The sequence below is a fragment of the Magnolia sinica genome, chromosome 9 (genome assembly GCF_029962835.1).
Source record: "Magnolia sinica isolate HGM2019 chromosome 9, MsV1, whole genome shotgun sequence".
In the NCBI taxonomy this organism is placed as follows: domain Eukaryota; kingdom Viridiplantae; phylum Streptophyta; class Magnoliopsida; order Magnoliales; family Magnoliaceae; genus Magnolia; species Magnolia sinica.
The window spans coordinates 90,171,815-90,189,694 of NC_080581.1; the positions used below are offsets into that span (position 1 = coordinate 90,171,815).

Here is a 17,880-nt window from a genome sequence, read left to right on the forward strand (position 1 = left end):
GGGGTCCACCTCCCGGACACGAACGCCAAAGCCATAAATTCCCTTTTTCATACTTTCACGTCCGCTCCTATAAATAACCCTTCTCCTGAAATCCAGTCCCTCTGCCACTCACTGCCATTCTTCATCCTTCAAGGAGGAGAACGAGATGTAGATGCAGCAGACGAGAGAAATGCGAATTAGGGTTAGGGTTTCTATCCCGACAACTGATGGATCAGATCGAGTCTTCGATCCTTCGCGTTCTCCAAGACCACCACAAGATCAGCTCGAGCCTCCGGAGTGAGGAGACCAAGATCGACGGCCTAAATAAGGAGATTAAGATCTTGGAGGATCGGATTCGGGCACCGCTGTCGTCAGGGGATGATTCGGGGGAATTGGAGCGGCAGCGGATGCAAAATCTGCTTACTTATCAGTCGACGCTTATCGCGCGGGCCGCTTCGAGGACAAAGCTCCTAAGAGCACTTCATGAAGATCTGCTTGTATTGTTTCTACGGAGGAAGCAGCTGCGGCAAATTGGTAATGTGCTCTTCTTTTAGTTTTTTAATGTATCGTATGGATGCTTGGTGGAACAAAATGTCGTGTTTTGCTTGCCTAGTGGTGGTAATCTCACCTGGCCTTGTTGTGATATGGGCCGTTCCTCGTGTACCCCATTTTGGATTGGCCAGGCGCAAAAAGTCTCCTTTAATTAGTCAACTGTTCATATACAGTATGGGTGTGATCTCCGATAATTGGATTTTTCTGGGTTTTTCATTTGGGTAATAATTCGTTCAAGTGCCACCATATGAACGGCATGTATTGCAGAATGCAGATCCCATTGTATGGGTGCTGAACAATACACTGTTAGGTTGTGCATTGGCAGTTACAAAGGTTTTGTTGGCATTCAGAAATTGTTGTTTTTACTTGCATTTGTGTCATTTGGTGTTAGTGTTAGCATTTGATTTGTCCGTTTGTAGGTAGTTTGACTGAATTACAATGGCGTTTCCTTTTTCACTTAAAATTATTTAGTGATGGAGTGAAAAAAGTTTTAGGTTTTGTATCTGTTTGACACCCAGAACACAAAATGACAGTCTTTTTTAGCTCATACATTTACCCTTTTTTTTTTGTTCCATTTACACATTATCATTTAGGTGCATCCTTGCACTAGAAATTCTGTTTCCCCATTTTCTCCACTGTACACATTTACGATGGACATTGTGGCGACATATAATTTTGGGGAGTACCTGATTTTTTCTGAAGGATACCGAAACATCATTAAAAGTAGGCTAATGTAAATGTACTAGAATAAAAGTGACGGCAATGGTCAGCCTATCAAAAGTGACTTACAATTTTTTTTTTTTTTTTTGCATTCCCAAAAAAATTTCTCATCACCCTAATCATGAGAAAAAAGAAACCGAACCTATCACATTAGTTGAGTCTCCTTCAACTATATCCACTAGTCGGCAAAGATCCTGGAACTCCAAAAGGATGCCCCCAAGTCCTACTACTTGAGAAGGTTACTGAGGGGACTTGAATTGGTTTAGCCTCAGCTTGATTTAGTACTTGAGAAGTTGTTTGAGTGCATGAAGAATTAGAAATTCAGACTCCGTGTAATTCTTTTGAGCTTGAAGAATTCACTAAATTCTTGACTTACATTTGACTCCGGCAGTCCAACTTGGGCACCCATTTTGTGATGTGAGTTGAGTTTCAAGTTCTCAAATGTTGAACTTATGGATACTTGTCATGACGTTGCTTGGTAGAAAATAGAATTCCGTAGGAATTGTGGTTATGTAAATAGATTTGACTGAATAAGCATTTAATTGCAGTGCTGCTCCACTTCAGTCAGAGTTTCTCAGCTGTCTCACTAATTTCGTTAAAAAAAATTATTCTCTTTTCAGTTTCTTGACTTTCTTTGCTTAGAATATATACAAATAAATAAACAGCTGTGTACCATAGGATAAATTACAGAGCTCATGTAGCACATGTTGTTGAAATATGCCACACTTCCATAACCTTGTTCTAGATGTATTATGTGCCTCTTTGCCTATTGATGCTTTTGGATTGGCACTGGCCTTTCTATTGTTCAGTTACAAGAAATGTAAGTGCCTAATGTCTATATCCACAATTTAATCATTGTCTTGTGCAGATGGCACTGGTGGGTCAGGTGTTGATGTGGTGCGTAATGTTTCTTTGAGCTCCGGATTGTCAAGTGGTGATGATGATAATCAAGGTTTCCCAAATGACTGTTCGATGCCGGGATCAATGGACATCATGAGGATAAGTGATGACCATGACAACTTGGAGGAAGTAACTACGGAACAAGAGCAACTACCCTTGGGTCTAAAAATGCTTCAAATAAATATGAATGAAGATGCATGTTTGACCCCAGAAGATGGGAGTGAATATGGAGATCTCCAGTACAAGAATAATATCCTAGATAATATTGCCATGAGCATCTTAGATCCAAATTCAAACGTCGATAACATTTTCAAAGAGGCTATGGAGAGTTCCAACTTCCCTTGTGAGGAAGCTCAAGGTAAGTTGGTTACGTGCTGGATCTTTCACTTGCCTTTACTGTCTTTGTTTTTTTATCAAGGCTTTGTATTAACACTTTCTCCTGAGTTTCTACTCATCCTTTCCAAGGTTTATGTTGATCCAGGTTCCAAAAAGGTGCCTAAAAAAACAGGCCGAGCAACTTATCGAAACTTAGCTAGACGTCTGACTGTGGACTTCGATGACCTTGGTAACCCAACTGGCCCAAATGCTGGGGCTTTCAAAAGATCAATCAATTCATATGTATGTCATTATTTACCTGTCAGATTTAAGCAAATTGGGGATGTTCCAGTCGAAGACTATAAATCAGTATTGAATGTGTTAACAGTAGGTACCTTGATTTTCTTCTCCTTTTTTCTTTTTGTATGCATATATTTCCTTCAAATATTCAGTGAGTGTCTTTTTCTTTGATCTAATCAAAGGTCTGCACTGGTTGGTTTACAGGAAAGATATAATTTTGATCTTAATAGAAGCTATACCAGGAAGAAGATCTCATCCTGTTATAGGCAACATAAATACAAGCTGTTGGTTCAGGTCAAGAAAGACCTTGAGAGAGGTATTGAACCACAAAAACCATCATATGTGAAGAAAGAAGATTGGGATGCTTTTGTTGCAAAGACAAAAGATGAAGAGTTTGATGTAAGTTTCTTTGTGCAAACTAAAATTTTGTACTTCCTCTCCATGGCTTTTCTTCTTTAGATGTGCTTTGTGTCATACTTTCCTTTAAAATGCATTTACAATCATAGAGGATTAGCAAGAAGAACAAAGCAAGCAGAAGTCAACAGAGCGCCCTTAACAGGAAGGGCTTGACGTCTACTTCCATCCACAAAAGAAAATTGGTGAGAGGCTTAGGGTAACCTGGTTTAATGCAACTTATTGGAAGCGATTTTTGGATTTCAGGTTTTATGGTTTTTGAAAGTTTGGGTTTTTTATGACAGAAAGGATCAGAACAAGGTGTAGTGGATGATAGTATCTGGTCGAAGGTGCATAAACCTAAGCGAGGTGAAGTCACTCATGCCTTTTAGATTCATTCCTCAATCCTCATTGAGTTTTCTGTTAGTGAACTCGTGGATGATCCATCCATTCTGTTACTTGAATATGCTGAACAGATGATCGAAATCCTTTGCATGCACAACATGTGTCTGAGTCTGAAGGTGTCATCCATACGTGTGCTTGTAGTCATGGTTTAGTTTCTATAATTGACAGGATATTACTAATGCTTTTGCCTATCAATTCTTTTCTAATGCAAAGCAGTCCTTTCTTAGAATCTTGCTAAAAATAAAGAGAAAAATGAGTAAATTATGAAACTAACGGAGAAACTTTTCCAAGGACTGTTTTGAAAAAAGTGGTGATGTGCGTGTATGAGATTTTGGGGAAATGCTTGTTGTGATGACAAAGCTCTATGCTAGATGTTTGGTTTACCAGTTTACCAAGAGTTGCTTTGTCCTCTCAATTCCATATCTTATTTGGGGATAGGATTGTGCTTATGTCGATGTTTTTCATGAGGATAGGAGAGAGTAGTATTTGGATGTGGAATCTCGAGGAAGCAGGGAAGGGGAAGAAGGGAATAACGGGTCCCAATCTATATAACAACAATCTTTAAAAAAAAAAATGATATTCAATAGCAGTAATGTTGGCCTTAATGGTCAACCTTATAACTGTTACAGTATAGGCCATAACAGCCTTTACAATCCTCGTAATGGACGTTACAGCTCTGTAATGATCGTTTTTTAAAAGAAAATAAATGTGTTAGCACCGTATTGGACCGTTGTGGGCCTATGACAACCTGTTACGCTTTTTTTTTTATAACAGACGGGTGTTACAGCTGTGTATCACATAATGGGTCCCATTGTTACATTTACGTAATTGTTTTTTAATACCATGGTTCTAAGATGGTCCTTAAACTAACCTACAATCCTAGCCCTGTACCTTCTTTGCTGAGTCCACATGTGTACAAGAGAGGGTGTCCAATAAGGCTGTCAACAGGCTGGGTTTGGTCAGGTCCTAGAGTACATCAATGCAAGCTAATTGGGTTCGGGTCTTGCTGGGTTTGGTCAGGTCCTAGAGTACATCAATGCAAGCTAATTGGGTTCGGGTCTTGCTGGGTGTGGATCTCATGTTTGAGAACCCTGATCTGATTGGGTCCCAATACCCATTAGGTCTTTGGACTTTTGTTTGAGTTTGGTTGGGTCTGGTCTGGGTCAAATAAATGGCCTTTCGATTGTCAGGACCACCCAATTGTTGGATTAGACGCATGCATTTGTTCCCCTTTGACACATGCGTGATGCATAAACAAGGCTTTCTTACATGCGCGTGGCTTAGCAAAACTTATTTTGTTCCTAGATAAATATGTATGTATGTATGTTTCTACATATTTACATACGTATAATATTAATAATTCGATTAACTGAACAAGAAAACAGTGACAAGAAAACATATTGAGTTGGGCAAGAAAACATATCGCTTTCCATGTTGATTGAAATACGATGGAGGCGTTGAGTCAGTACATGGTCCCTCCAATTAAATCAAACAGTGACAATAAACATATTGAGTTGGCCAATTGTTTTGTTCACATCGTCTTTGGCATGCTGCATCGGCAATGGGGCATCTGCCACTTGATGGAAAGACATGACACTTACCCGGTTAGGCAGTGGATCCAGGCTGTCCTGTGGTCCCATTTATGGATAGTTCTTGGTTGAGAAGTGCATGGAATGAACCATCACAGTTGTACAGTGGCATTAAATGACAGGAAATGAAAACAGGTTTCAACATTCAACAGGGAAAACACGATGACTTGCATTGTCTATTGGCGTGATGTTGACTGCAGGCGATCTGTAGGGCCTACGAGATGGATGATGTAGCTTCATTGACTCACTTGTCTTGTATCATGTTTTTGACATTGGATGCTCCCTTTTGTTTTGGTGTGCTAGATCACAATTGGTCTCCTATCCACATTGGGAATTTTAGTCTGCCATGGGACACCATACTTAAAATCTGAGCAAGATCACACCCTACATAAATACTCAGGCGTAAAAGTCATTGAAATTATGTAATGCATGTTCTTTTAAGTGGTTAAAGTGTGTGCTTGTATGTATCCCCATTTCCCATGGGATTCTAACTTTTTGTTCTTGATCTGATCTAGTTCTCCTGATCAAGTACTAATTCAGTTTATATCTTTTTCTGGTTTGGACCTGTTTATTGGTTCCTTGGGTGCATTTCTAAGCATGCATATATAATATAAAATGAATCTCTCATTAAGCCCGTCATTATTTTGGGATAAACGAGGCTATAAAAAAAAATCTTGATTTAGGAATTGAAAACACATTATATTTTCCAGTTCTGTTAGTGTTTCTTGCATTTTTATCTCAACTGTTAGTGTTTCTTGCAATTCGTCTCAACCTGGGCATCCATTTTATAAAATTTTGAGGTTTACCATTGGTGCTTTAGTCTAATATTCTGGATTTGTCATTTTATATAGGTCGTCCAAGGAAGCTATTAGATGTGGTTGAGGACAATCATAATGTAAGTTATTTCATTCCTAATCTTACTCCCACCCATTAGTTCCTTTGAGTGAATGCTTTTGCTTTTGCTTACTTCTATGGTTGATTTTGACCTATATGACCCATATGCTTGTGATTAAGATCCAAAGTCCTGTCGCTGTTTGGGACATCATAGGGATGCAGGTGGACATGTGCATCTACTTGAAATGAAAAAGCATGATAACGGGTTAGACATGATATCATAACACAAATGCATAAGGGGCAGGTTTTGATGGGAATTTATGAAATAATATTATCTGTTGGGTTTTATCTAATCAAACATATATTATGTGTGTACTCATCAAAGTTGTCTTTGAAATATTCCTTTGAATATGGTTATCTTTTGTTTTATATGAAAATGCCTTATAAATTACAAAGATAACAAATTTATGAGATTCCATTTTGGAAACTTCAATTTCCATATATCCTTGAAGAAGCTTTGGTTTTAAAATTTTGTGAGATTTTTCCCACCGCAAATCTCACCTTTTAATCACCGGCTTTTCTGAATCACCCAAACTTTACTTTCCCAGACTAAACTATAATGCATTTTTCTCGGACGAGAATACCCCTGCAATATAAACCCATTTTCTGAAATCTTCTCTCATTTGCTCTTCGTACCAGAATTCCCTACTACCAAAAATCAATTTTCTGGAATCCTCTCTCCTCTTCACATCAAAATACCCTACCATCGAAAACCCATTTCCCGGAATCTTCTCCTCTTCATACCACAATACCCTTTTATCTAAAACCCATTTTCTGAAATCTTACTTCTTCTTCATACAAAAATACCCTTCCACCAAATCGTCACTCCATTTTTTTCATTTTATTTTGTCAAAAAAGGATGAAAATGGTGCCTCCATCAAAGAAACGACGTATTGTAGGTGTATTTGAACAAATTGCTCCAAACCCTAAACTCTAATCGAAAAAATTTGCACTTGCGTGAGTTCTCGGTCGATTTCATCGAGTCATCGATCAATTTGCCTGAGTTGTCAGTGAAATTGCGGGAGTGTGATCGGTGAAGTTGCTCGAGCACTTAATGAAATTGACAGAGAAATCATAAAAAATTGACTAAGAACTTCTACAAATTGATTGAGTAATTTTTGAAAATGACTGAGTACTTGAAATTGACCGAGTACTTCCTGAAATTCACAGAGCACTTCATGAAATTCACCGAACACTACATGAAATTGACTGAATACTTGATGAAATTGACCGGTTACTCGTTCAATTTCATATAGCGCTCGGTCAATTTCATGTGAAGCTTGGTCAATTTTTGGTCAATTTCATGTGAAGCTTGGTTAATTTCATGTCATGCTCGGTCAATTTAATGTCATGCTCGGTCAATTTCATGTGATGGTCGGTCAATTTCATGAAGTATTCTATTAATTTCATAAAGTACTCAATTGATTTAAATTATTTCTGAACTTTTACACTATGCTTCATTAACTATTGAACTTTATTTTTGATATATTTTGCAATTCATTCTTATAAATAATGAGTCTCTAGTTGGAGTCCCGAACCTATCCTCCAAGTGTTCGCTAACATGGTGGTTTGATACCGTGAAGCGTGGGTTGGAGAAGAATGAGAGTCGGTTAAATCTTTTTAGGCAGTCCCCATTTTCCTTTTTGTTGCACATTTCATCGTTTAGGTTTATGGGAGTTATATTTCACCTATTTTTTGTAAGATATAGAGATGATTTTGTATTTGAGATACGGAAGACACCTTTGAAATTTACGGAGATGGACTTCGCCCTTATGACAAGGCTTAAGACTGGAGACCTTTCTATATCGAGAATTCATCTCACTATGAAAACAATAAGAGAGAAGTACCATAAAGAATATCTAATCTTAAAAAAACATATAGGAGAGGTGTTTGAAAAAATAGTTGACACCAATAAGCACGAGGATGTCGTGAAGGTTGTCTTAATTATGTGTGTAGAGTGGTTTATTAGGGGAATTGACACCAAAACTATATGCAGCATAGAGTATATTGACCCAGTCGACTCTTTAGAAGAGTTCTATAGCTATCCCCGGGATAGTCCTTCCGCACAATGTCTGAAGGGGTCGAAAGTGCTGTGATGGCATCACGTGGGTATCGCTGTAATGTATACAACTGCATATTTCCTCTACAAGTAAGGATTCTTTCCTTATTTCACATAATTAGAGTTTATATTAAAGTATAGTTTTTAAACCTCATGCAATTTCATTGTAACATATATGGGCCGTAGAGAGAGTATGGACCCTAAAGAGTGTGTGATTTCATATGTTCCCTCTCAAATTCCAAGTTTCATTCGATATCGAGGCTGTTAGGATTGGAGGTACATCAAAATATATGAAAAATTTGCTTCTCCAACCCACGCTTCATGGTATCAAACCACCATGTTAGCGAACACTTGGAGGATAGGTTCGGGACTCCAACTAGAGACTCATCATCTACAAGAATGAATTGCAAAATATATTAAAAATAAAGTTCAATAGTTAGTGAAGCATAGTGTGAAAATTCAGAAAAAATTTAAATCGATTGAGTAAATTATGAAATTAATAGAATACTTCATGAAATTGACCGAGTATCACATGAAATTGACCGACCTTCACATGAAATTGACTGAGCACCACATGAAATTGAACAAGTACTCGGTCAATTTCATGTAGTGCTCGGTTAATTTTATGAAGTGGTCTGTGAATTTCAAGAAGTACTCGGTGAATTTCAACAAGTAGTCGGCCATTTTTATGAATTACTCGGTCAATTTGTAGAAGTTCTTGATCAATATTTTAATGATTTCTCTGTCAATTTCATGAAGTGCTTGGGCAACTTCACCGATCACACTCCTGCAATTTCACCAATAACTCGGGCAAATTGACCGAGGGCTCGATGAAATCAACTGAGAACTCGCGCAAGTGCAAATTTCTTCGGTTTAGAGTTTAGAGTTTAGGGCAGTTTGTTTAAATATACCTGTAATGCGTCGTTTCTTCGATGAAGGCACCATTTTCATCCTTTGTTGACAAAATAAAATGAAGAAAAAGAAGTAACGGTTTGGTAGAAGTGTATTATTGTATGAAGAAGAGATAAAGATTTCAGAAAATGAGTTTTTTAGGTAGAAGGGTATTGTGGTATGAAGAGGAGAGCAGATTCGGAGAAATGGGTTTTTGGTGGTGGGGTATTCTGGTGTGAAGAGGATAGAGGATTCCGGAAAATCGGTTTTTGATAGTAGGGTATTCTGGTATGAAGAGGAGAGGAGCGAGAATATTTTAGAAAATGGGTTTGTATCGCAGGGGTATTCTCGTCTAAGAAAAAGGCATTAGTATAGTCTGGAAAAGTAAAGTTTGGGTGATTCAGAAAAGCCAGTGGGTAATAGGTGAGAATTATAGCGTGAAAAATCTCAAAAAATTTCATCCTAAAGCTACCAAAATGGGACTCGAGCTTTATTCCTGCACTGGAAGCAGGCGAGAAAGGAACCCTTCATATAAAGGCCCCTCCATTTCCATGGAGCCATATTATGGAGAATCAAGGGAGATCACTCGCACACCTTGCGCTTGTGCATGGTTGCAAGGGTCGGCGATGGGGCACTTGTGTGCTTTGCATTCCGCATGTACGCATCATTGCAAGGAGAACTGAAATGCCTTGGAACTTTTCCTGAAGCAGCCTAGGCTTTCGTTGAGTCGCAGTGGAAATGAGGGGTCTAATTTGTGACTTTGGGTTGATCTGTTAATTAGGATTTGACCAGCTAGACTGAATTGGCGACATAGCACCTGCATGGATTCTTGACTGTTGACATGACTGTGTGTTATATTATGTTGGCGTGGCAGTTAAACATGATGGTTCGTCGACATGTCAATTCCTGGGTGTTAGTTACATGGTCCATTGTGGATGATAACGTGGTAGGATGACTACATTGTTTGGCCAATTCCCTGAGGGAGAGAAGTGCCTCAAACAGTTGCGTGACTGTTTAAAACATGCACGTAGTGGCTTCCACTAGTGACCATATCGTGCCTATGGAAGGGCGCTTTTAATGGGAGTTATCACAGAATTTTACAATCTGGTTTCTCTGTAAATACTCTCCATTGGTCTCTCTCCCTCTCTCCACCTTCTTCTTTTTTTTTTTTGCCGGGGGGGGGGGGGGGGGTTATTGTGTCACCGCAGAGGCAAAATAATAATTCATTTTCTGTCCCTGATTGTTACTGGAAGCGTTCAAGGTCAATTAACCAATATCATGAGTTGAAGATCGCCAATTGAGATTCTTGGCTTCATTGTTAGTAGCCCATTTGCAGAGTCCAGTTAAATGCATAGTGGGGTAAGAACTGTCTTGAGGAAAGTGACTCTATAATGCGTCTCATTATTGCTTTCTACACGAGAAATTATTTTACCCGTCTGAATACCTGATTGGTTTTGCAGATGGGAGCATCAAGTGTATCTTGCTATCCCATTTCACCTTGTTAGCTTTTTTTTTTTTTTTTTTTGTATGTATATGGATGAGTGATGCACCTTCTCATTATTGGGTTCTTCCTAAGGAGCTCTTAACTTGTATTCTCATCTTCATCTGCACATTACTCTTATTTCTTGTCTAGATGAATGTGACAAGGGATCTTTTTCTAGCTAATTTGATGGTATTTAGCTTCGTTATTCAGTTCGTTTGCAAGAGCAAATCACTGGGCTGCAGACGAGCTTGATGATGTCCTGATCTCTTTTTTATTTTTTTCTGAACAGGTTGTGGATATTATGGACATTCATATTAGCCAAGAGGTTGGTCATTTACAGGTTCCTTGTATTTATTCAACCCATATGACTATTTTTGTGTATTCACGATTCCTAAACACAGGTCAAGCATGTTAGTTATCTTGTTTAGTGCTTTGGGTCAGGTTTCCCTGCCCCCGACTATCGTGATTATTATTCTGGGTTTTTACACTAACCTCCTCAGTCCTCATTTAATCTCACAGTTACATCCACTTCCCTGTAAAAAATAAAATAACACATGGCTACTCAACTAATTTTTAACACATGGCTACACATGGTTCTTTCGATCCCATAACGCATAACGGTTGCCACCGTTACCATTACATAATGGCTGTTACGGCACACTTTGATATTCCCCATCCAAGGTGAGGCCCATCATATAAATGGTTCAGATCATTGAAATATAACCTGAGATCCAACGACTAGAGTCTCACATGTATTCTATATAAATATTCAGGTATATATTAGCTCTTCTTTACGTGGAAGGTTATATATTAGCTCTTCTTTACGTGGAAGGTTGATGACTTTGGATTTGTTGTCAATAAGTAAGAGTTATATGATATTATAGCAGAGTATGATGGGTGATACACATGCATTTGCATTTGTACATGTGGCATCTATGTAACTCAATTTAAATGGTCTAAATCGAAGAACCCATTGTAGATAGGATATAAATCTAATGCTTTTAGTATCTGTTTTATGTTTTGTTTCATTAATATATATATATATATTACTTTGATCCTTTGATCGCTTATTATGTCCACTGTCCATGAGGTATCAACTAATCTAATAGTGAAGGAATGAGTTCAATATGAGTTTTCTTTGTAAAACACCTAAAGTGAGGCCCACTGTTTGGACGTTTTGATTTGAGTTTGTGCCTGTGTATCATCCATCACACTAGCATAACTTTTCTTCTTCCAAGAAGTAATCTTCACAGACGTCTGAAATGAGACCCGTACCTCTTGCCCACTGACATGCGTGACCAATAGAAGGCACACCAGGCTCTAAATGGACATCTCGGATGATTAGCAAGATTGTGGATTGTTGCATATGGTAACAGCAACAGTCATTTTTAGTACATAACACCAAAATTGTAACATTGATGTGTAGTTTCAAACATGCATACCATTTTTTTTCTTTTTTCTTTTTAAATTATGATGTATGTTGTTTTAAGGTTAATGTTCTTGTTTCTCCTATAGGGGCATCTTAGCATCTTCTGTAACAATTCATTGGCCTTTGTTTTGGATTACATGAGATTCAGATTAGTGATATTTTGGATATGTGGAACAGGGTTTTGGATCAGAACGGACGTTAAAGGGTTATCCGCATCTGGATGCTACTAACCAGTATGAATACTGGTAAGCTCCTCTCATGGCTTAAGCAAAACTATAGTGCAGGCTGGTTATGGACTGGTTGGTGTCAGCTTGAGCCTAGCCTAGCCCATTGAGTAGTTGAGCCTGAAATCTGGACCTGGGTAATAACCATAAATGGGCTTGGATGGAAGAGTTTCTGTTTAAAAACAGGGCCAGATCAGGTCTGTGATTCAGGTGCTTGTAATCATGAACTTTCAACATGCATGGGGGCTTTATTGATGAACAATCTTTCTGGCTGGCTGCAGGAATCCGACTTGAGAGACTGCAAACGTCTTAGCATCTCTCTCAAAATCAGAGGAGAAATCTTCATCGCCCATCAATAGTGGTTGATGACGTTATTGTATATGTTGTTCGTTACTACATTGGTTTTTTTTCTTTTTCTTTTTCTATATATTTTTTTCCCTTTCTCATTTCCGGTTTTGGAATGCATTTATTTTCATTGCACAGATGGTGTAACTTCAGAAGATTATAAATGGAAAATATTGCACTGGTAAAAGAACTGTGGACGCGGATGAGGTGAATATAGGATTTTTGAGGCAAAGGAGAAATCAGGAGCAAGTAAAACAATTACATCATTGTGGTGCCCACAGCTTTTTCCATCACCCACCAGTTCCGTACAGGAGGGTTCACTACTCACAACCCAATCCCAGCTTGGAAACTTCCATTTAGCCCGAAGAATGTTGAATGATCTGCCAGTACAGCTGCCGTTTTCATCTCGCTTTCGATGGTGTTTCTGAGGTTTTAAATCACAGACGGAAGGTGCATACCGGTTTGTCTGTTGGAAATTGGATTGCGTACTGAGTAAACTCTTTTGGGCCTACCATGAATGTGTGTGGTTTATCCACACTGTCCATCTGTTTTTCCAGCTCGTTTTAGCAGTTGATCCCAAAATTGAAGCATATCCAAAGCTCAAATGGACCACACCACAGGAGACAGTGGGAATTGAACATAAACTGTTGAAAAATTATCGGGGCCATAGAAGTTTTGTATCAAGTTGATATTTGTGTTTTCATATGAACATTACTATGGGCCCTAGGAAGGTTTAAACAGTGGAAATCATTATTCTCAGGTGCGATCCACTAGAGCTTTGGATATGGTTCATTTTTTGGATTGAGTGCTAAAATCATCCGCTAAAATGGATGGACGGAGTGGATAAAATACGCATAGCGTACTGACTTATTCAGTACGCAAATCCACTTCCCATCAGTTGAAGCAGTAGCCTATGATGAAATGTATTTTTAGTTGGTCCTTTGGAATAGCAGGACTATTTAAGGAGATAGCCAGCCATCCTCCACATGTCAACAAGCCTAAGAGAGTACTAGCAGTTCCGCTTCACCTGGCATTCCTTAGTAAAAATAAGATGAAACTGATCAGGTATTTGTGAGATCTTTCCCAGCACATCACTACTATGAAAACTGTAGGCCCCACAGTGAAGATCACCGATACACTATTGAATAATTGGACAATGGATTGCCTGACATAACATACAAGTATAACCTGACTAGATCTGGACGTTAATTGGGTATTGCGCCTGCTTTACTGAGAGGTGATTGAAAGGCAGGTGGTTGTTGAAGATGATGCTGTGCAAAACATGTTTGAAAGTTCTTCAGTGAGTTATTGGCAAAAAACTAAGATGTAACTCAGGTATTTGTGAGATCTTTCCCAGCACATCAGTACCATGAAAACTGTAGGCCCCACAGTGAAGATCACCGATACACTATTGAATAATTGGACAATGGATTGCCTGACATAACATACAAGTATAACCTGACTAGATCTGGACGTTAATTGGGTCTTGCGCCTGCTTTACTGAGAGGTGATTGAAACGCAGGTTGTTGTTGAAGACGGTGCTGTGCAAAACATGTTTGAAAGTTCTTCAGTGAGTTATTGGCAATGGTCTATTAGCCATTCACCTCTCGCACCACGTCATGGTCGGACAGAGCTCAGTTCAGGCAGAGCAGTTCCCAACTGGGTCACTTAGATTCTTTTGAAGTTCTTATGGCACGGTACCAGAAGCTGTGGTACTAGATGCTGTGTACTGTTGTTTGTTGGTGGTCAGTTCTAGTAAATTATCGTGATGGAATTTTGTGATCGGTAGCTGGAATTAAATATCGATGCACAGTATATACTCAGGTTTTAAATTATGACAGGTGGGGCAGTGTGGGAATTCAATACACTGGTTTTAAATCATGACAGGTAGGGAGCAGGATGCAAATTTCTTACAACCCCTGTACAAGGAGCCTGTGGAACCAAAAGCTCTGCGCCACCACAATGTCCATTGGACATCCTGTTTGTCCGACGGTTTTGCTAGCTCACGTTAAGAAGCTAAGCAAAATAATAATAATAATAATAATAAAGTAGATCTACACACCAAGGCACACCACAGAAAAGAGTGGTGATAGACACCACGGCTGAAACCTGTTAGAATAAAAGAAGAAAAAGATTAGTAAAAAACAAGAAAATTTGTTTTCACTTTTTGTTAACCTACTTATTTTAATTGTGTTTAAATTTATCTCACATTAGAAAGAAAATTTAAAAATTAAGATTTTATATTAAAATTCCTTACTAATCTTTTGTATTGGAAAACAAAGCTATGCCATGAGAGCAACACTGCGCACCGTGGTCACAGTCGTGGTGTGGACTCTTTGGTTGGGTACTTTTGTTTTCTTTGGGAATGTTTTATTCTATTCATGCACATCAAGATAGAGCATCATGCACTTAGTAATTAATGAACAACATGTACCCGACATGTATTTATTATGCCGCTCTCACATGCATCTTGAGCCCTTGACGGTTACTTACCTTCTTCATATAGGCTTCCCATCTTTATTGTATATACATCTGAAAATTATCCCCTCTCTAATTTTCTTCTGGTTTCTTTCTATAGCTTTTGTTTGGACAAGTAAGTGCAAGCATTGTCAAGTTTGTGTGGTTGAGGTCATAAGTGTACTGATCAAAGCTGTTTATCTTCGACTTTAGTTGTATTTTGGAAGTAGACTTAACATACCTTAACTTTCTATATTATTTGCTATTAATTTTGTTTTTGAATTTTTTGTTATATATTTGTATTTTAGAACCAACAAAGTCATCTTACACTTTAATTTTTATATGCCATCAAACCCAATAATAATTGATCTACGCTAAGAGCGAAGGAAAAACACAAATAGTAGTTGGATCCAAAACTTGTCTACAAACAGGTTTCAGTGGATGGACAAAATGGATAAAACTGTGACAATAGCTCTAGGATCAGTGCTCAGGATCTAAAAATTGAAGGTTCTAGTCACCACCGGCTCATTTTTATGCAGCTAGTTACCAACCACACAGTTTTCGGAAAACAATTCACTGATTTGTTCAAAAATATATGATAATGAACTACAATGATGAAACTTCAATTTTCAGATCATAACACAAATATAAACATGACAATTACAAAATAATAATAATAAATAAATGCAGACTTTGACATTGAATTTCTTTGATATTGCTGAGGGAGGGTTTTGATCTTTACTCGTAATACCATTTCTCAAACTCAAAAATCCATTGAAAGGTTTTTGAGCCAAATGTCTAGTCATGAAGACTGAGTTGTACTCTTATGTCCCATTCAAGCAAACCTTCTTCTTCAATTTCCTTTTTTCTTTGAGATCTCCTTTCTCTAAAATCTATTTCTCTATAAGCTGAAAGGAGAGAGAACATTAAGACATTGAAAATGATATGAGATCCAAATCTCATTTTTCAAATAATGTATGGGTATTTATAAATGCAATGCATAACATCCATGTAATTCTAAGGGGCGTTTGGATAGTAAGTTACTTCCGATAAGCTATTTTTCCACAAGTAACTTATCACCTTTAAGTAAAAAAGTTATTTATAATTGATCTTAAACCAAACTTATCTCAAATAAGTTACTTATCTATTGCTATAAGTAGAAAAAGTAACTCATGTAGTGGGTCATTCGATTAATTACATACTAGTTCGCATGAAACTTGTGTAAACATTTTGAGAACTCATCATACGTGATGTGAATCCAAAATCTGAATGGTTAATGTGATGCAACGCCCCATGAAATCCTAGGGGTCAACTTTTACCTTGATCTAAAACTTTGGTGAGCCATGAAAAAAAAAAACAGCTTCCTCCCTTGATTTTGCATCTCTCTTTGTTATGGTCCACCAGAGTTTTAGATTAGGGTAAAAAATTAGTCCCTTGAGGTTTCATGGGATGCCGCATCACATGGACTGTTCGGATTAAAAGCCCATAACACATGTGTAGAGGTGTGCATGGTGCGCATGTGAGCATGCCTCTATTTAGTGGTATCCAAAGGACCCTAAGAAATATCAAGATCAGGTAAAATGTTGATTTAACAAGAATCGCATTTGAAATTCAAATAAAAAGTAAAAGAAAATGATAATTTTCATCCACAAAATTAATTCACATACCCTCACATTTGAATTATAGAGGGAAATGATCTCCTTCAAGTCTAGGAATTTCTAGCAGTTATGTTAGAAGAGGTGATCAATCGCTGGGTGTAATTCTATATGTAGATCATCAATTTTCAAAATAACTCATGATAGCATTGACTGCGTTTGGATGTAGACAAAATGCCACTCACTGCATGAGAAGCTTGTTTGATGGGAAAGTGATACTATAAATGTAGGGCTAAAGCCTTTCGCATAAACTTTCTTAATAAGAAGTTAAGTGGGGCCCACCATGATGTATGTGAGAAACCTGCTCCGTCCATCCGTTTTCGTGGATCATGTTAGGACATGAGCCTGAAAATGACGCAAATCCAAAACTCAAGTGGCCGCGCAATAGATAGACTAATTTTAGTGTTATCAGTTACATTACGGTGGACCCTAGCCACATTTTCTTGTCATGTGGCCCACTTGAGTTTTGGATTTGCATCATATTTAGGTCCATATCTTAATATGGTCTGGCAAAACGGATGGACGGAGTGGATTTTCCACAAACATTACGGTAGGCCCCACCCAGCTTCCCATTGCAGAGGTCGGGTTCCAGATTGTTAACCGGCTCCAAGAGGGCGCCAAACCCACCTGAACCCAACTAGACCCAAAATGGGACCAGGCCAAGCTTGGGATGACTGGATTTAAGGTAAGCCTAGTAGGCTCGGTCAAAAAGCCTACCCTAGCCGGCCTATTGCCGACACTAGTTGATGTGAATGGACCCACAGGGGAAAAACGGTCCTTTACTTCACAAATTGATTGGAGGAATACTAGGGAGGGTTCACCTACCACATGGCTATAGTCCCCTCATTCTTTACAAATCAACCATCCATTTTTTTAATAGCAAAGCAGAAACCAAAAATCTCCCACGTTTTCCTTGGTGGGCCAAAGCCAGCATTGACAAAATATGAAGGACGTGGATTGCCAAATGACGCTGCTGGACAGTGCCCTATGGGCCCCACCATGATGTATATCTTTTATCCACGCCGTCTATCTATTTTTCCAGATCATTTTATGATATGATCTCAAAAATGAGGCAGATTCAAATCTCAAGTGGGCCACACCACAGGAAAACAGTGGCGAATAAATGCCCACCATTAAAAACTTCCTAAGACATACAATAGTGTTTATTTGCCATCCACCCTGTTATTAGGTCACAGATGGCTGGATGATTAAAAAACAAAGATATCAGCTTCATCCAAAACTTTTGTGGCCCCTGAGAAGTTTTTAATGGTGGGAGTTCAACCACCACTG

At 38.4% G+C, this 17,880-nt stretch overlaps 1 protein-coding gene across 3 annotated transcripts; it reads left to right on the forward strand.

Annotated features, from left to right (window-relative positions):
• Nucleotides 1–76: 76 nt before the first annotated feature.
• LOC131256044 (uncharacterized) lies at nt 77–12,668 on the forward strand. 3 transcript variants are annotated; one of them, XR_009176574.1, is made up of 11 exons: nt 78–513; nt 2,120–2,509; nt 2,633–2,853; nt 2,971–3,165; nt 3,273–3,365; nt 3,465–3,528; nt 6,005–6,048; nt 10,770–10,805; nt 12,087–12,154; nt 12,415–12,509; nt 12,617–12,668. XR_009176574.1 is itself a non-coding variant. In XM_058257051.1 (10 exons), exons 1-10 carry the CDS (start codon nt 207–209, stop codon nt 12,425–12,427), a joined length of 1,431 nt encoding a protein of 476 aa, XP_058113034.1. In that variant the 5' UTR covers nt 78–206; the 3' UTR covers nt 12,428–12,668. The 3 variants fall into 3 exon arrangements, 2 of the variants coding, with proteins under 2 accessions (XP_058113035.1, XP_058113034.1); XM_058257051.1 differs by having other exon boundaries at nt 12,415–12,668; XM_058257052.1 differs by lacking the exon at nt 10,770–10,805 and having other exon boundaries at nt 77–513; nt 12,415–12,668.
• Nucleotides 12,669–17,880: the final 5,212 nt, after the last annotated feature.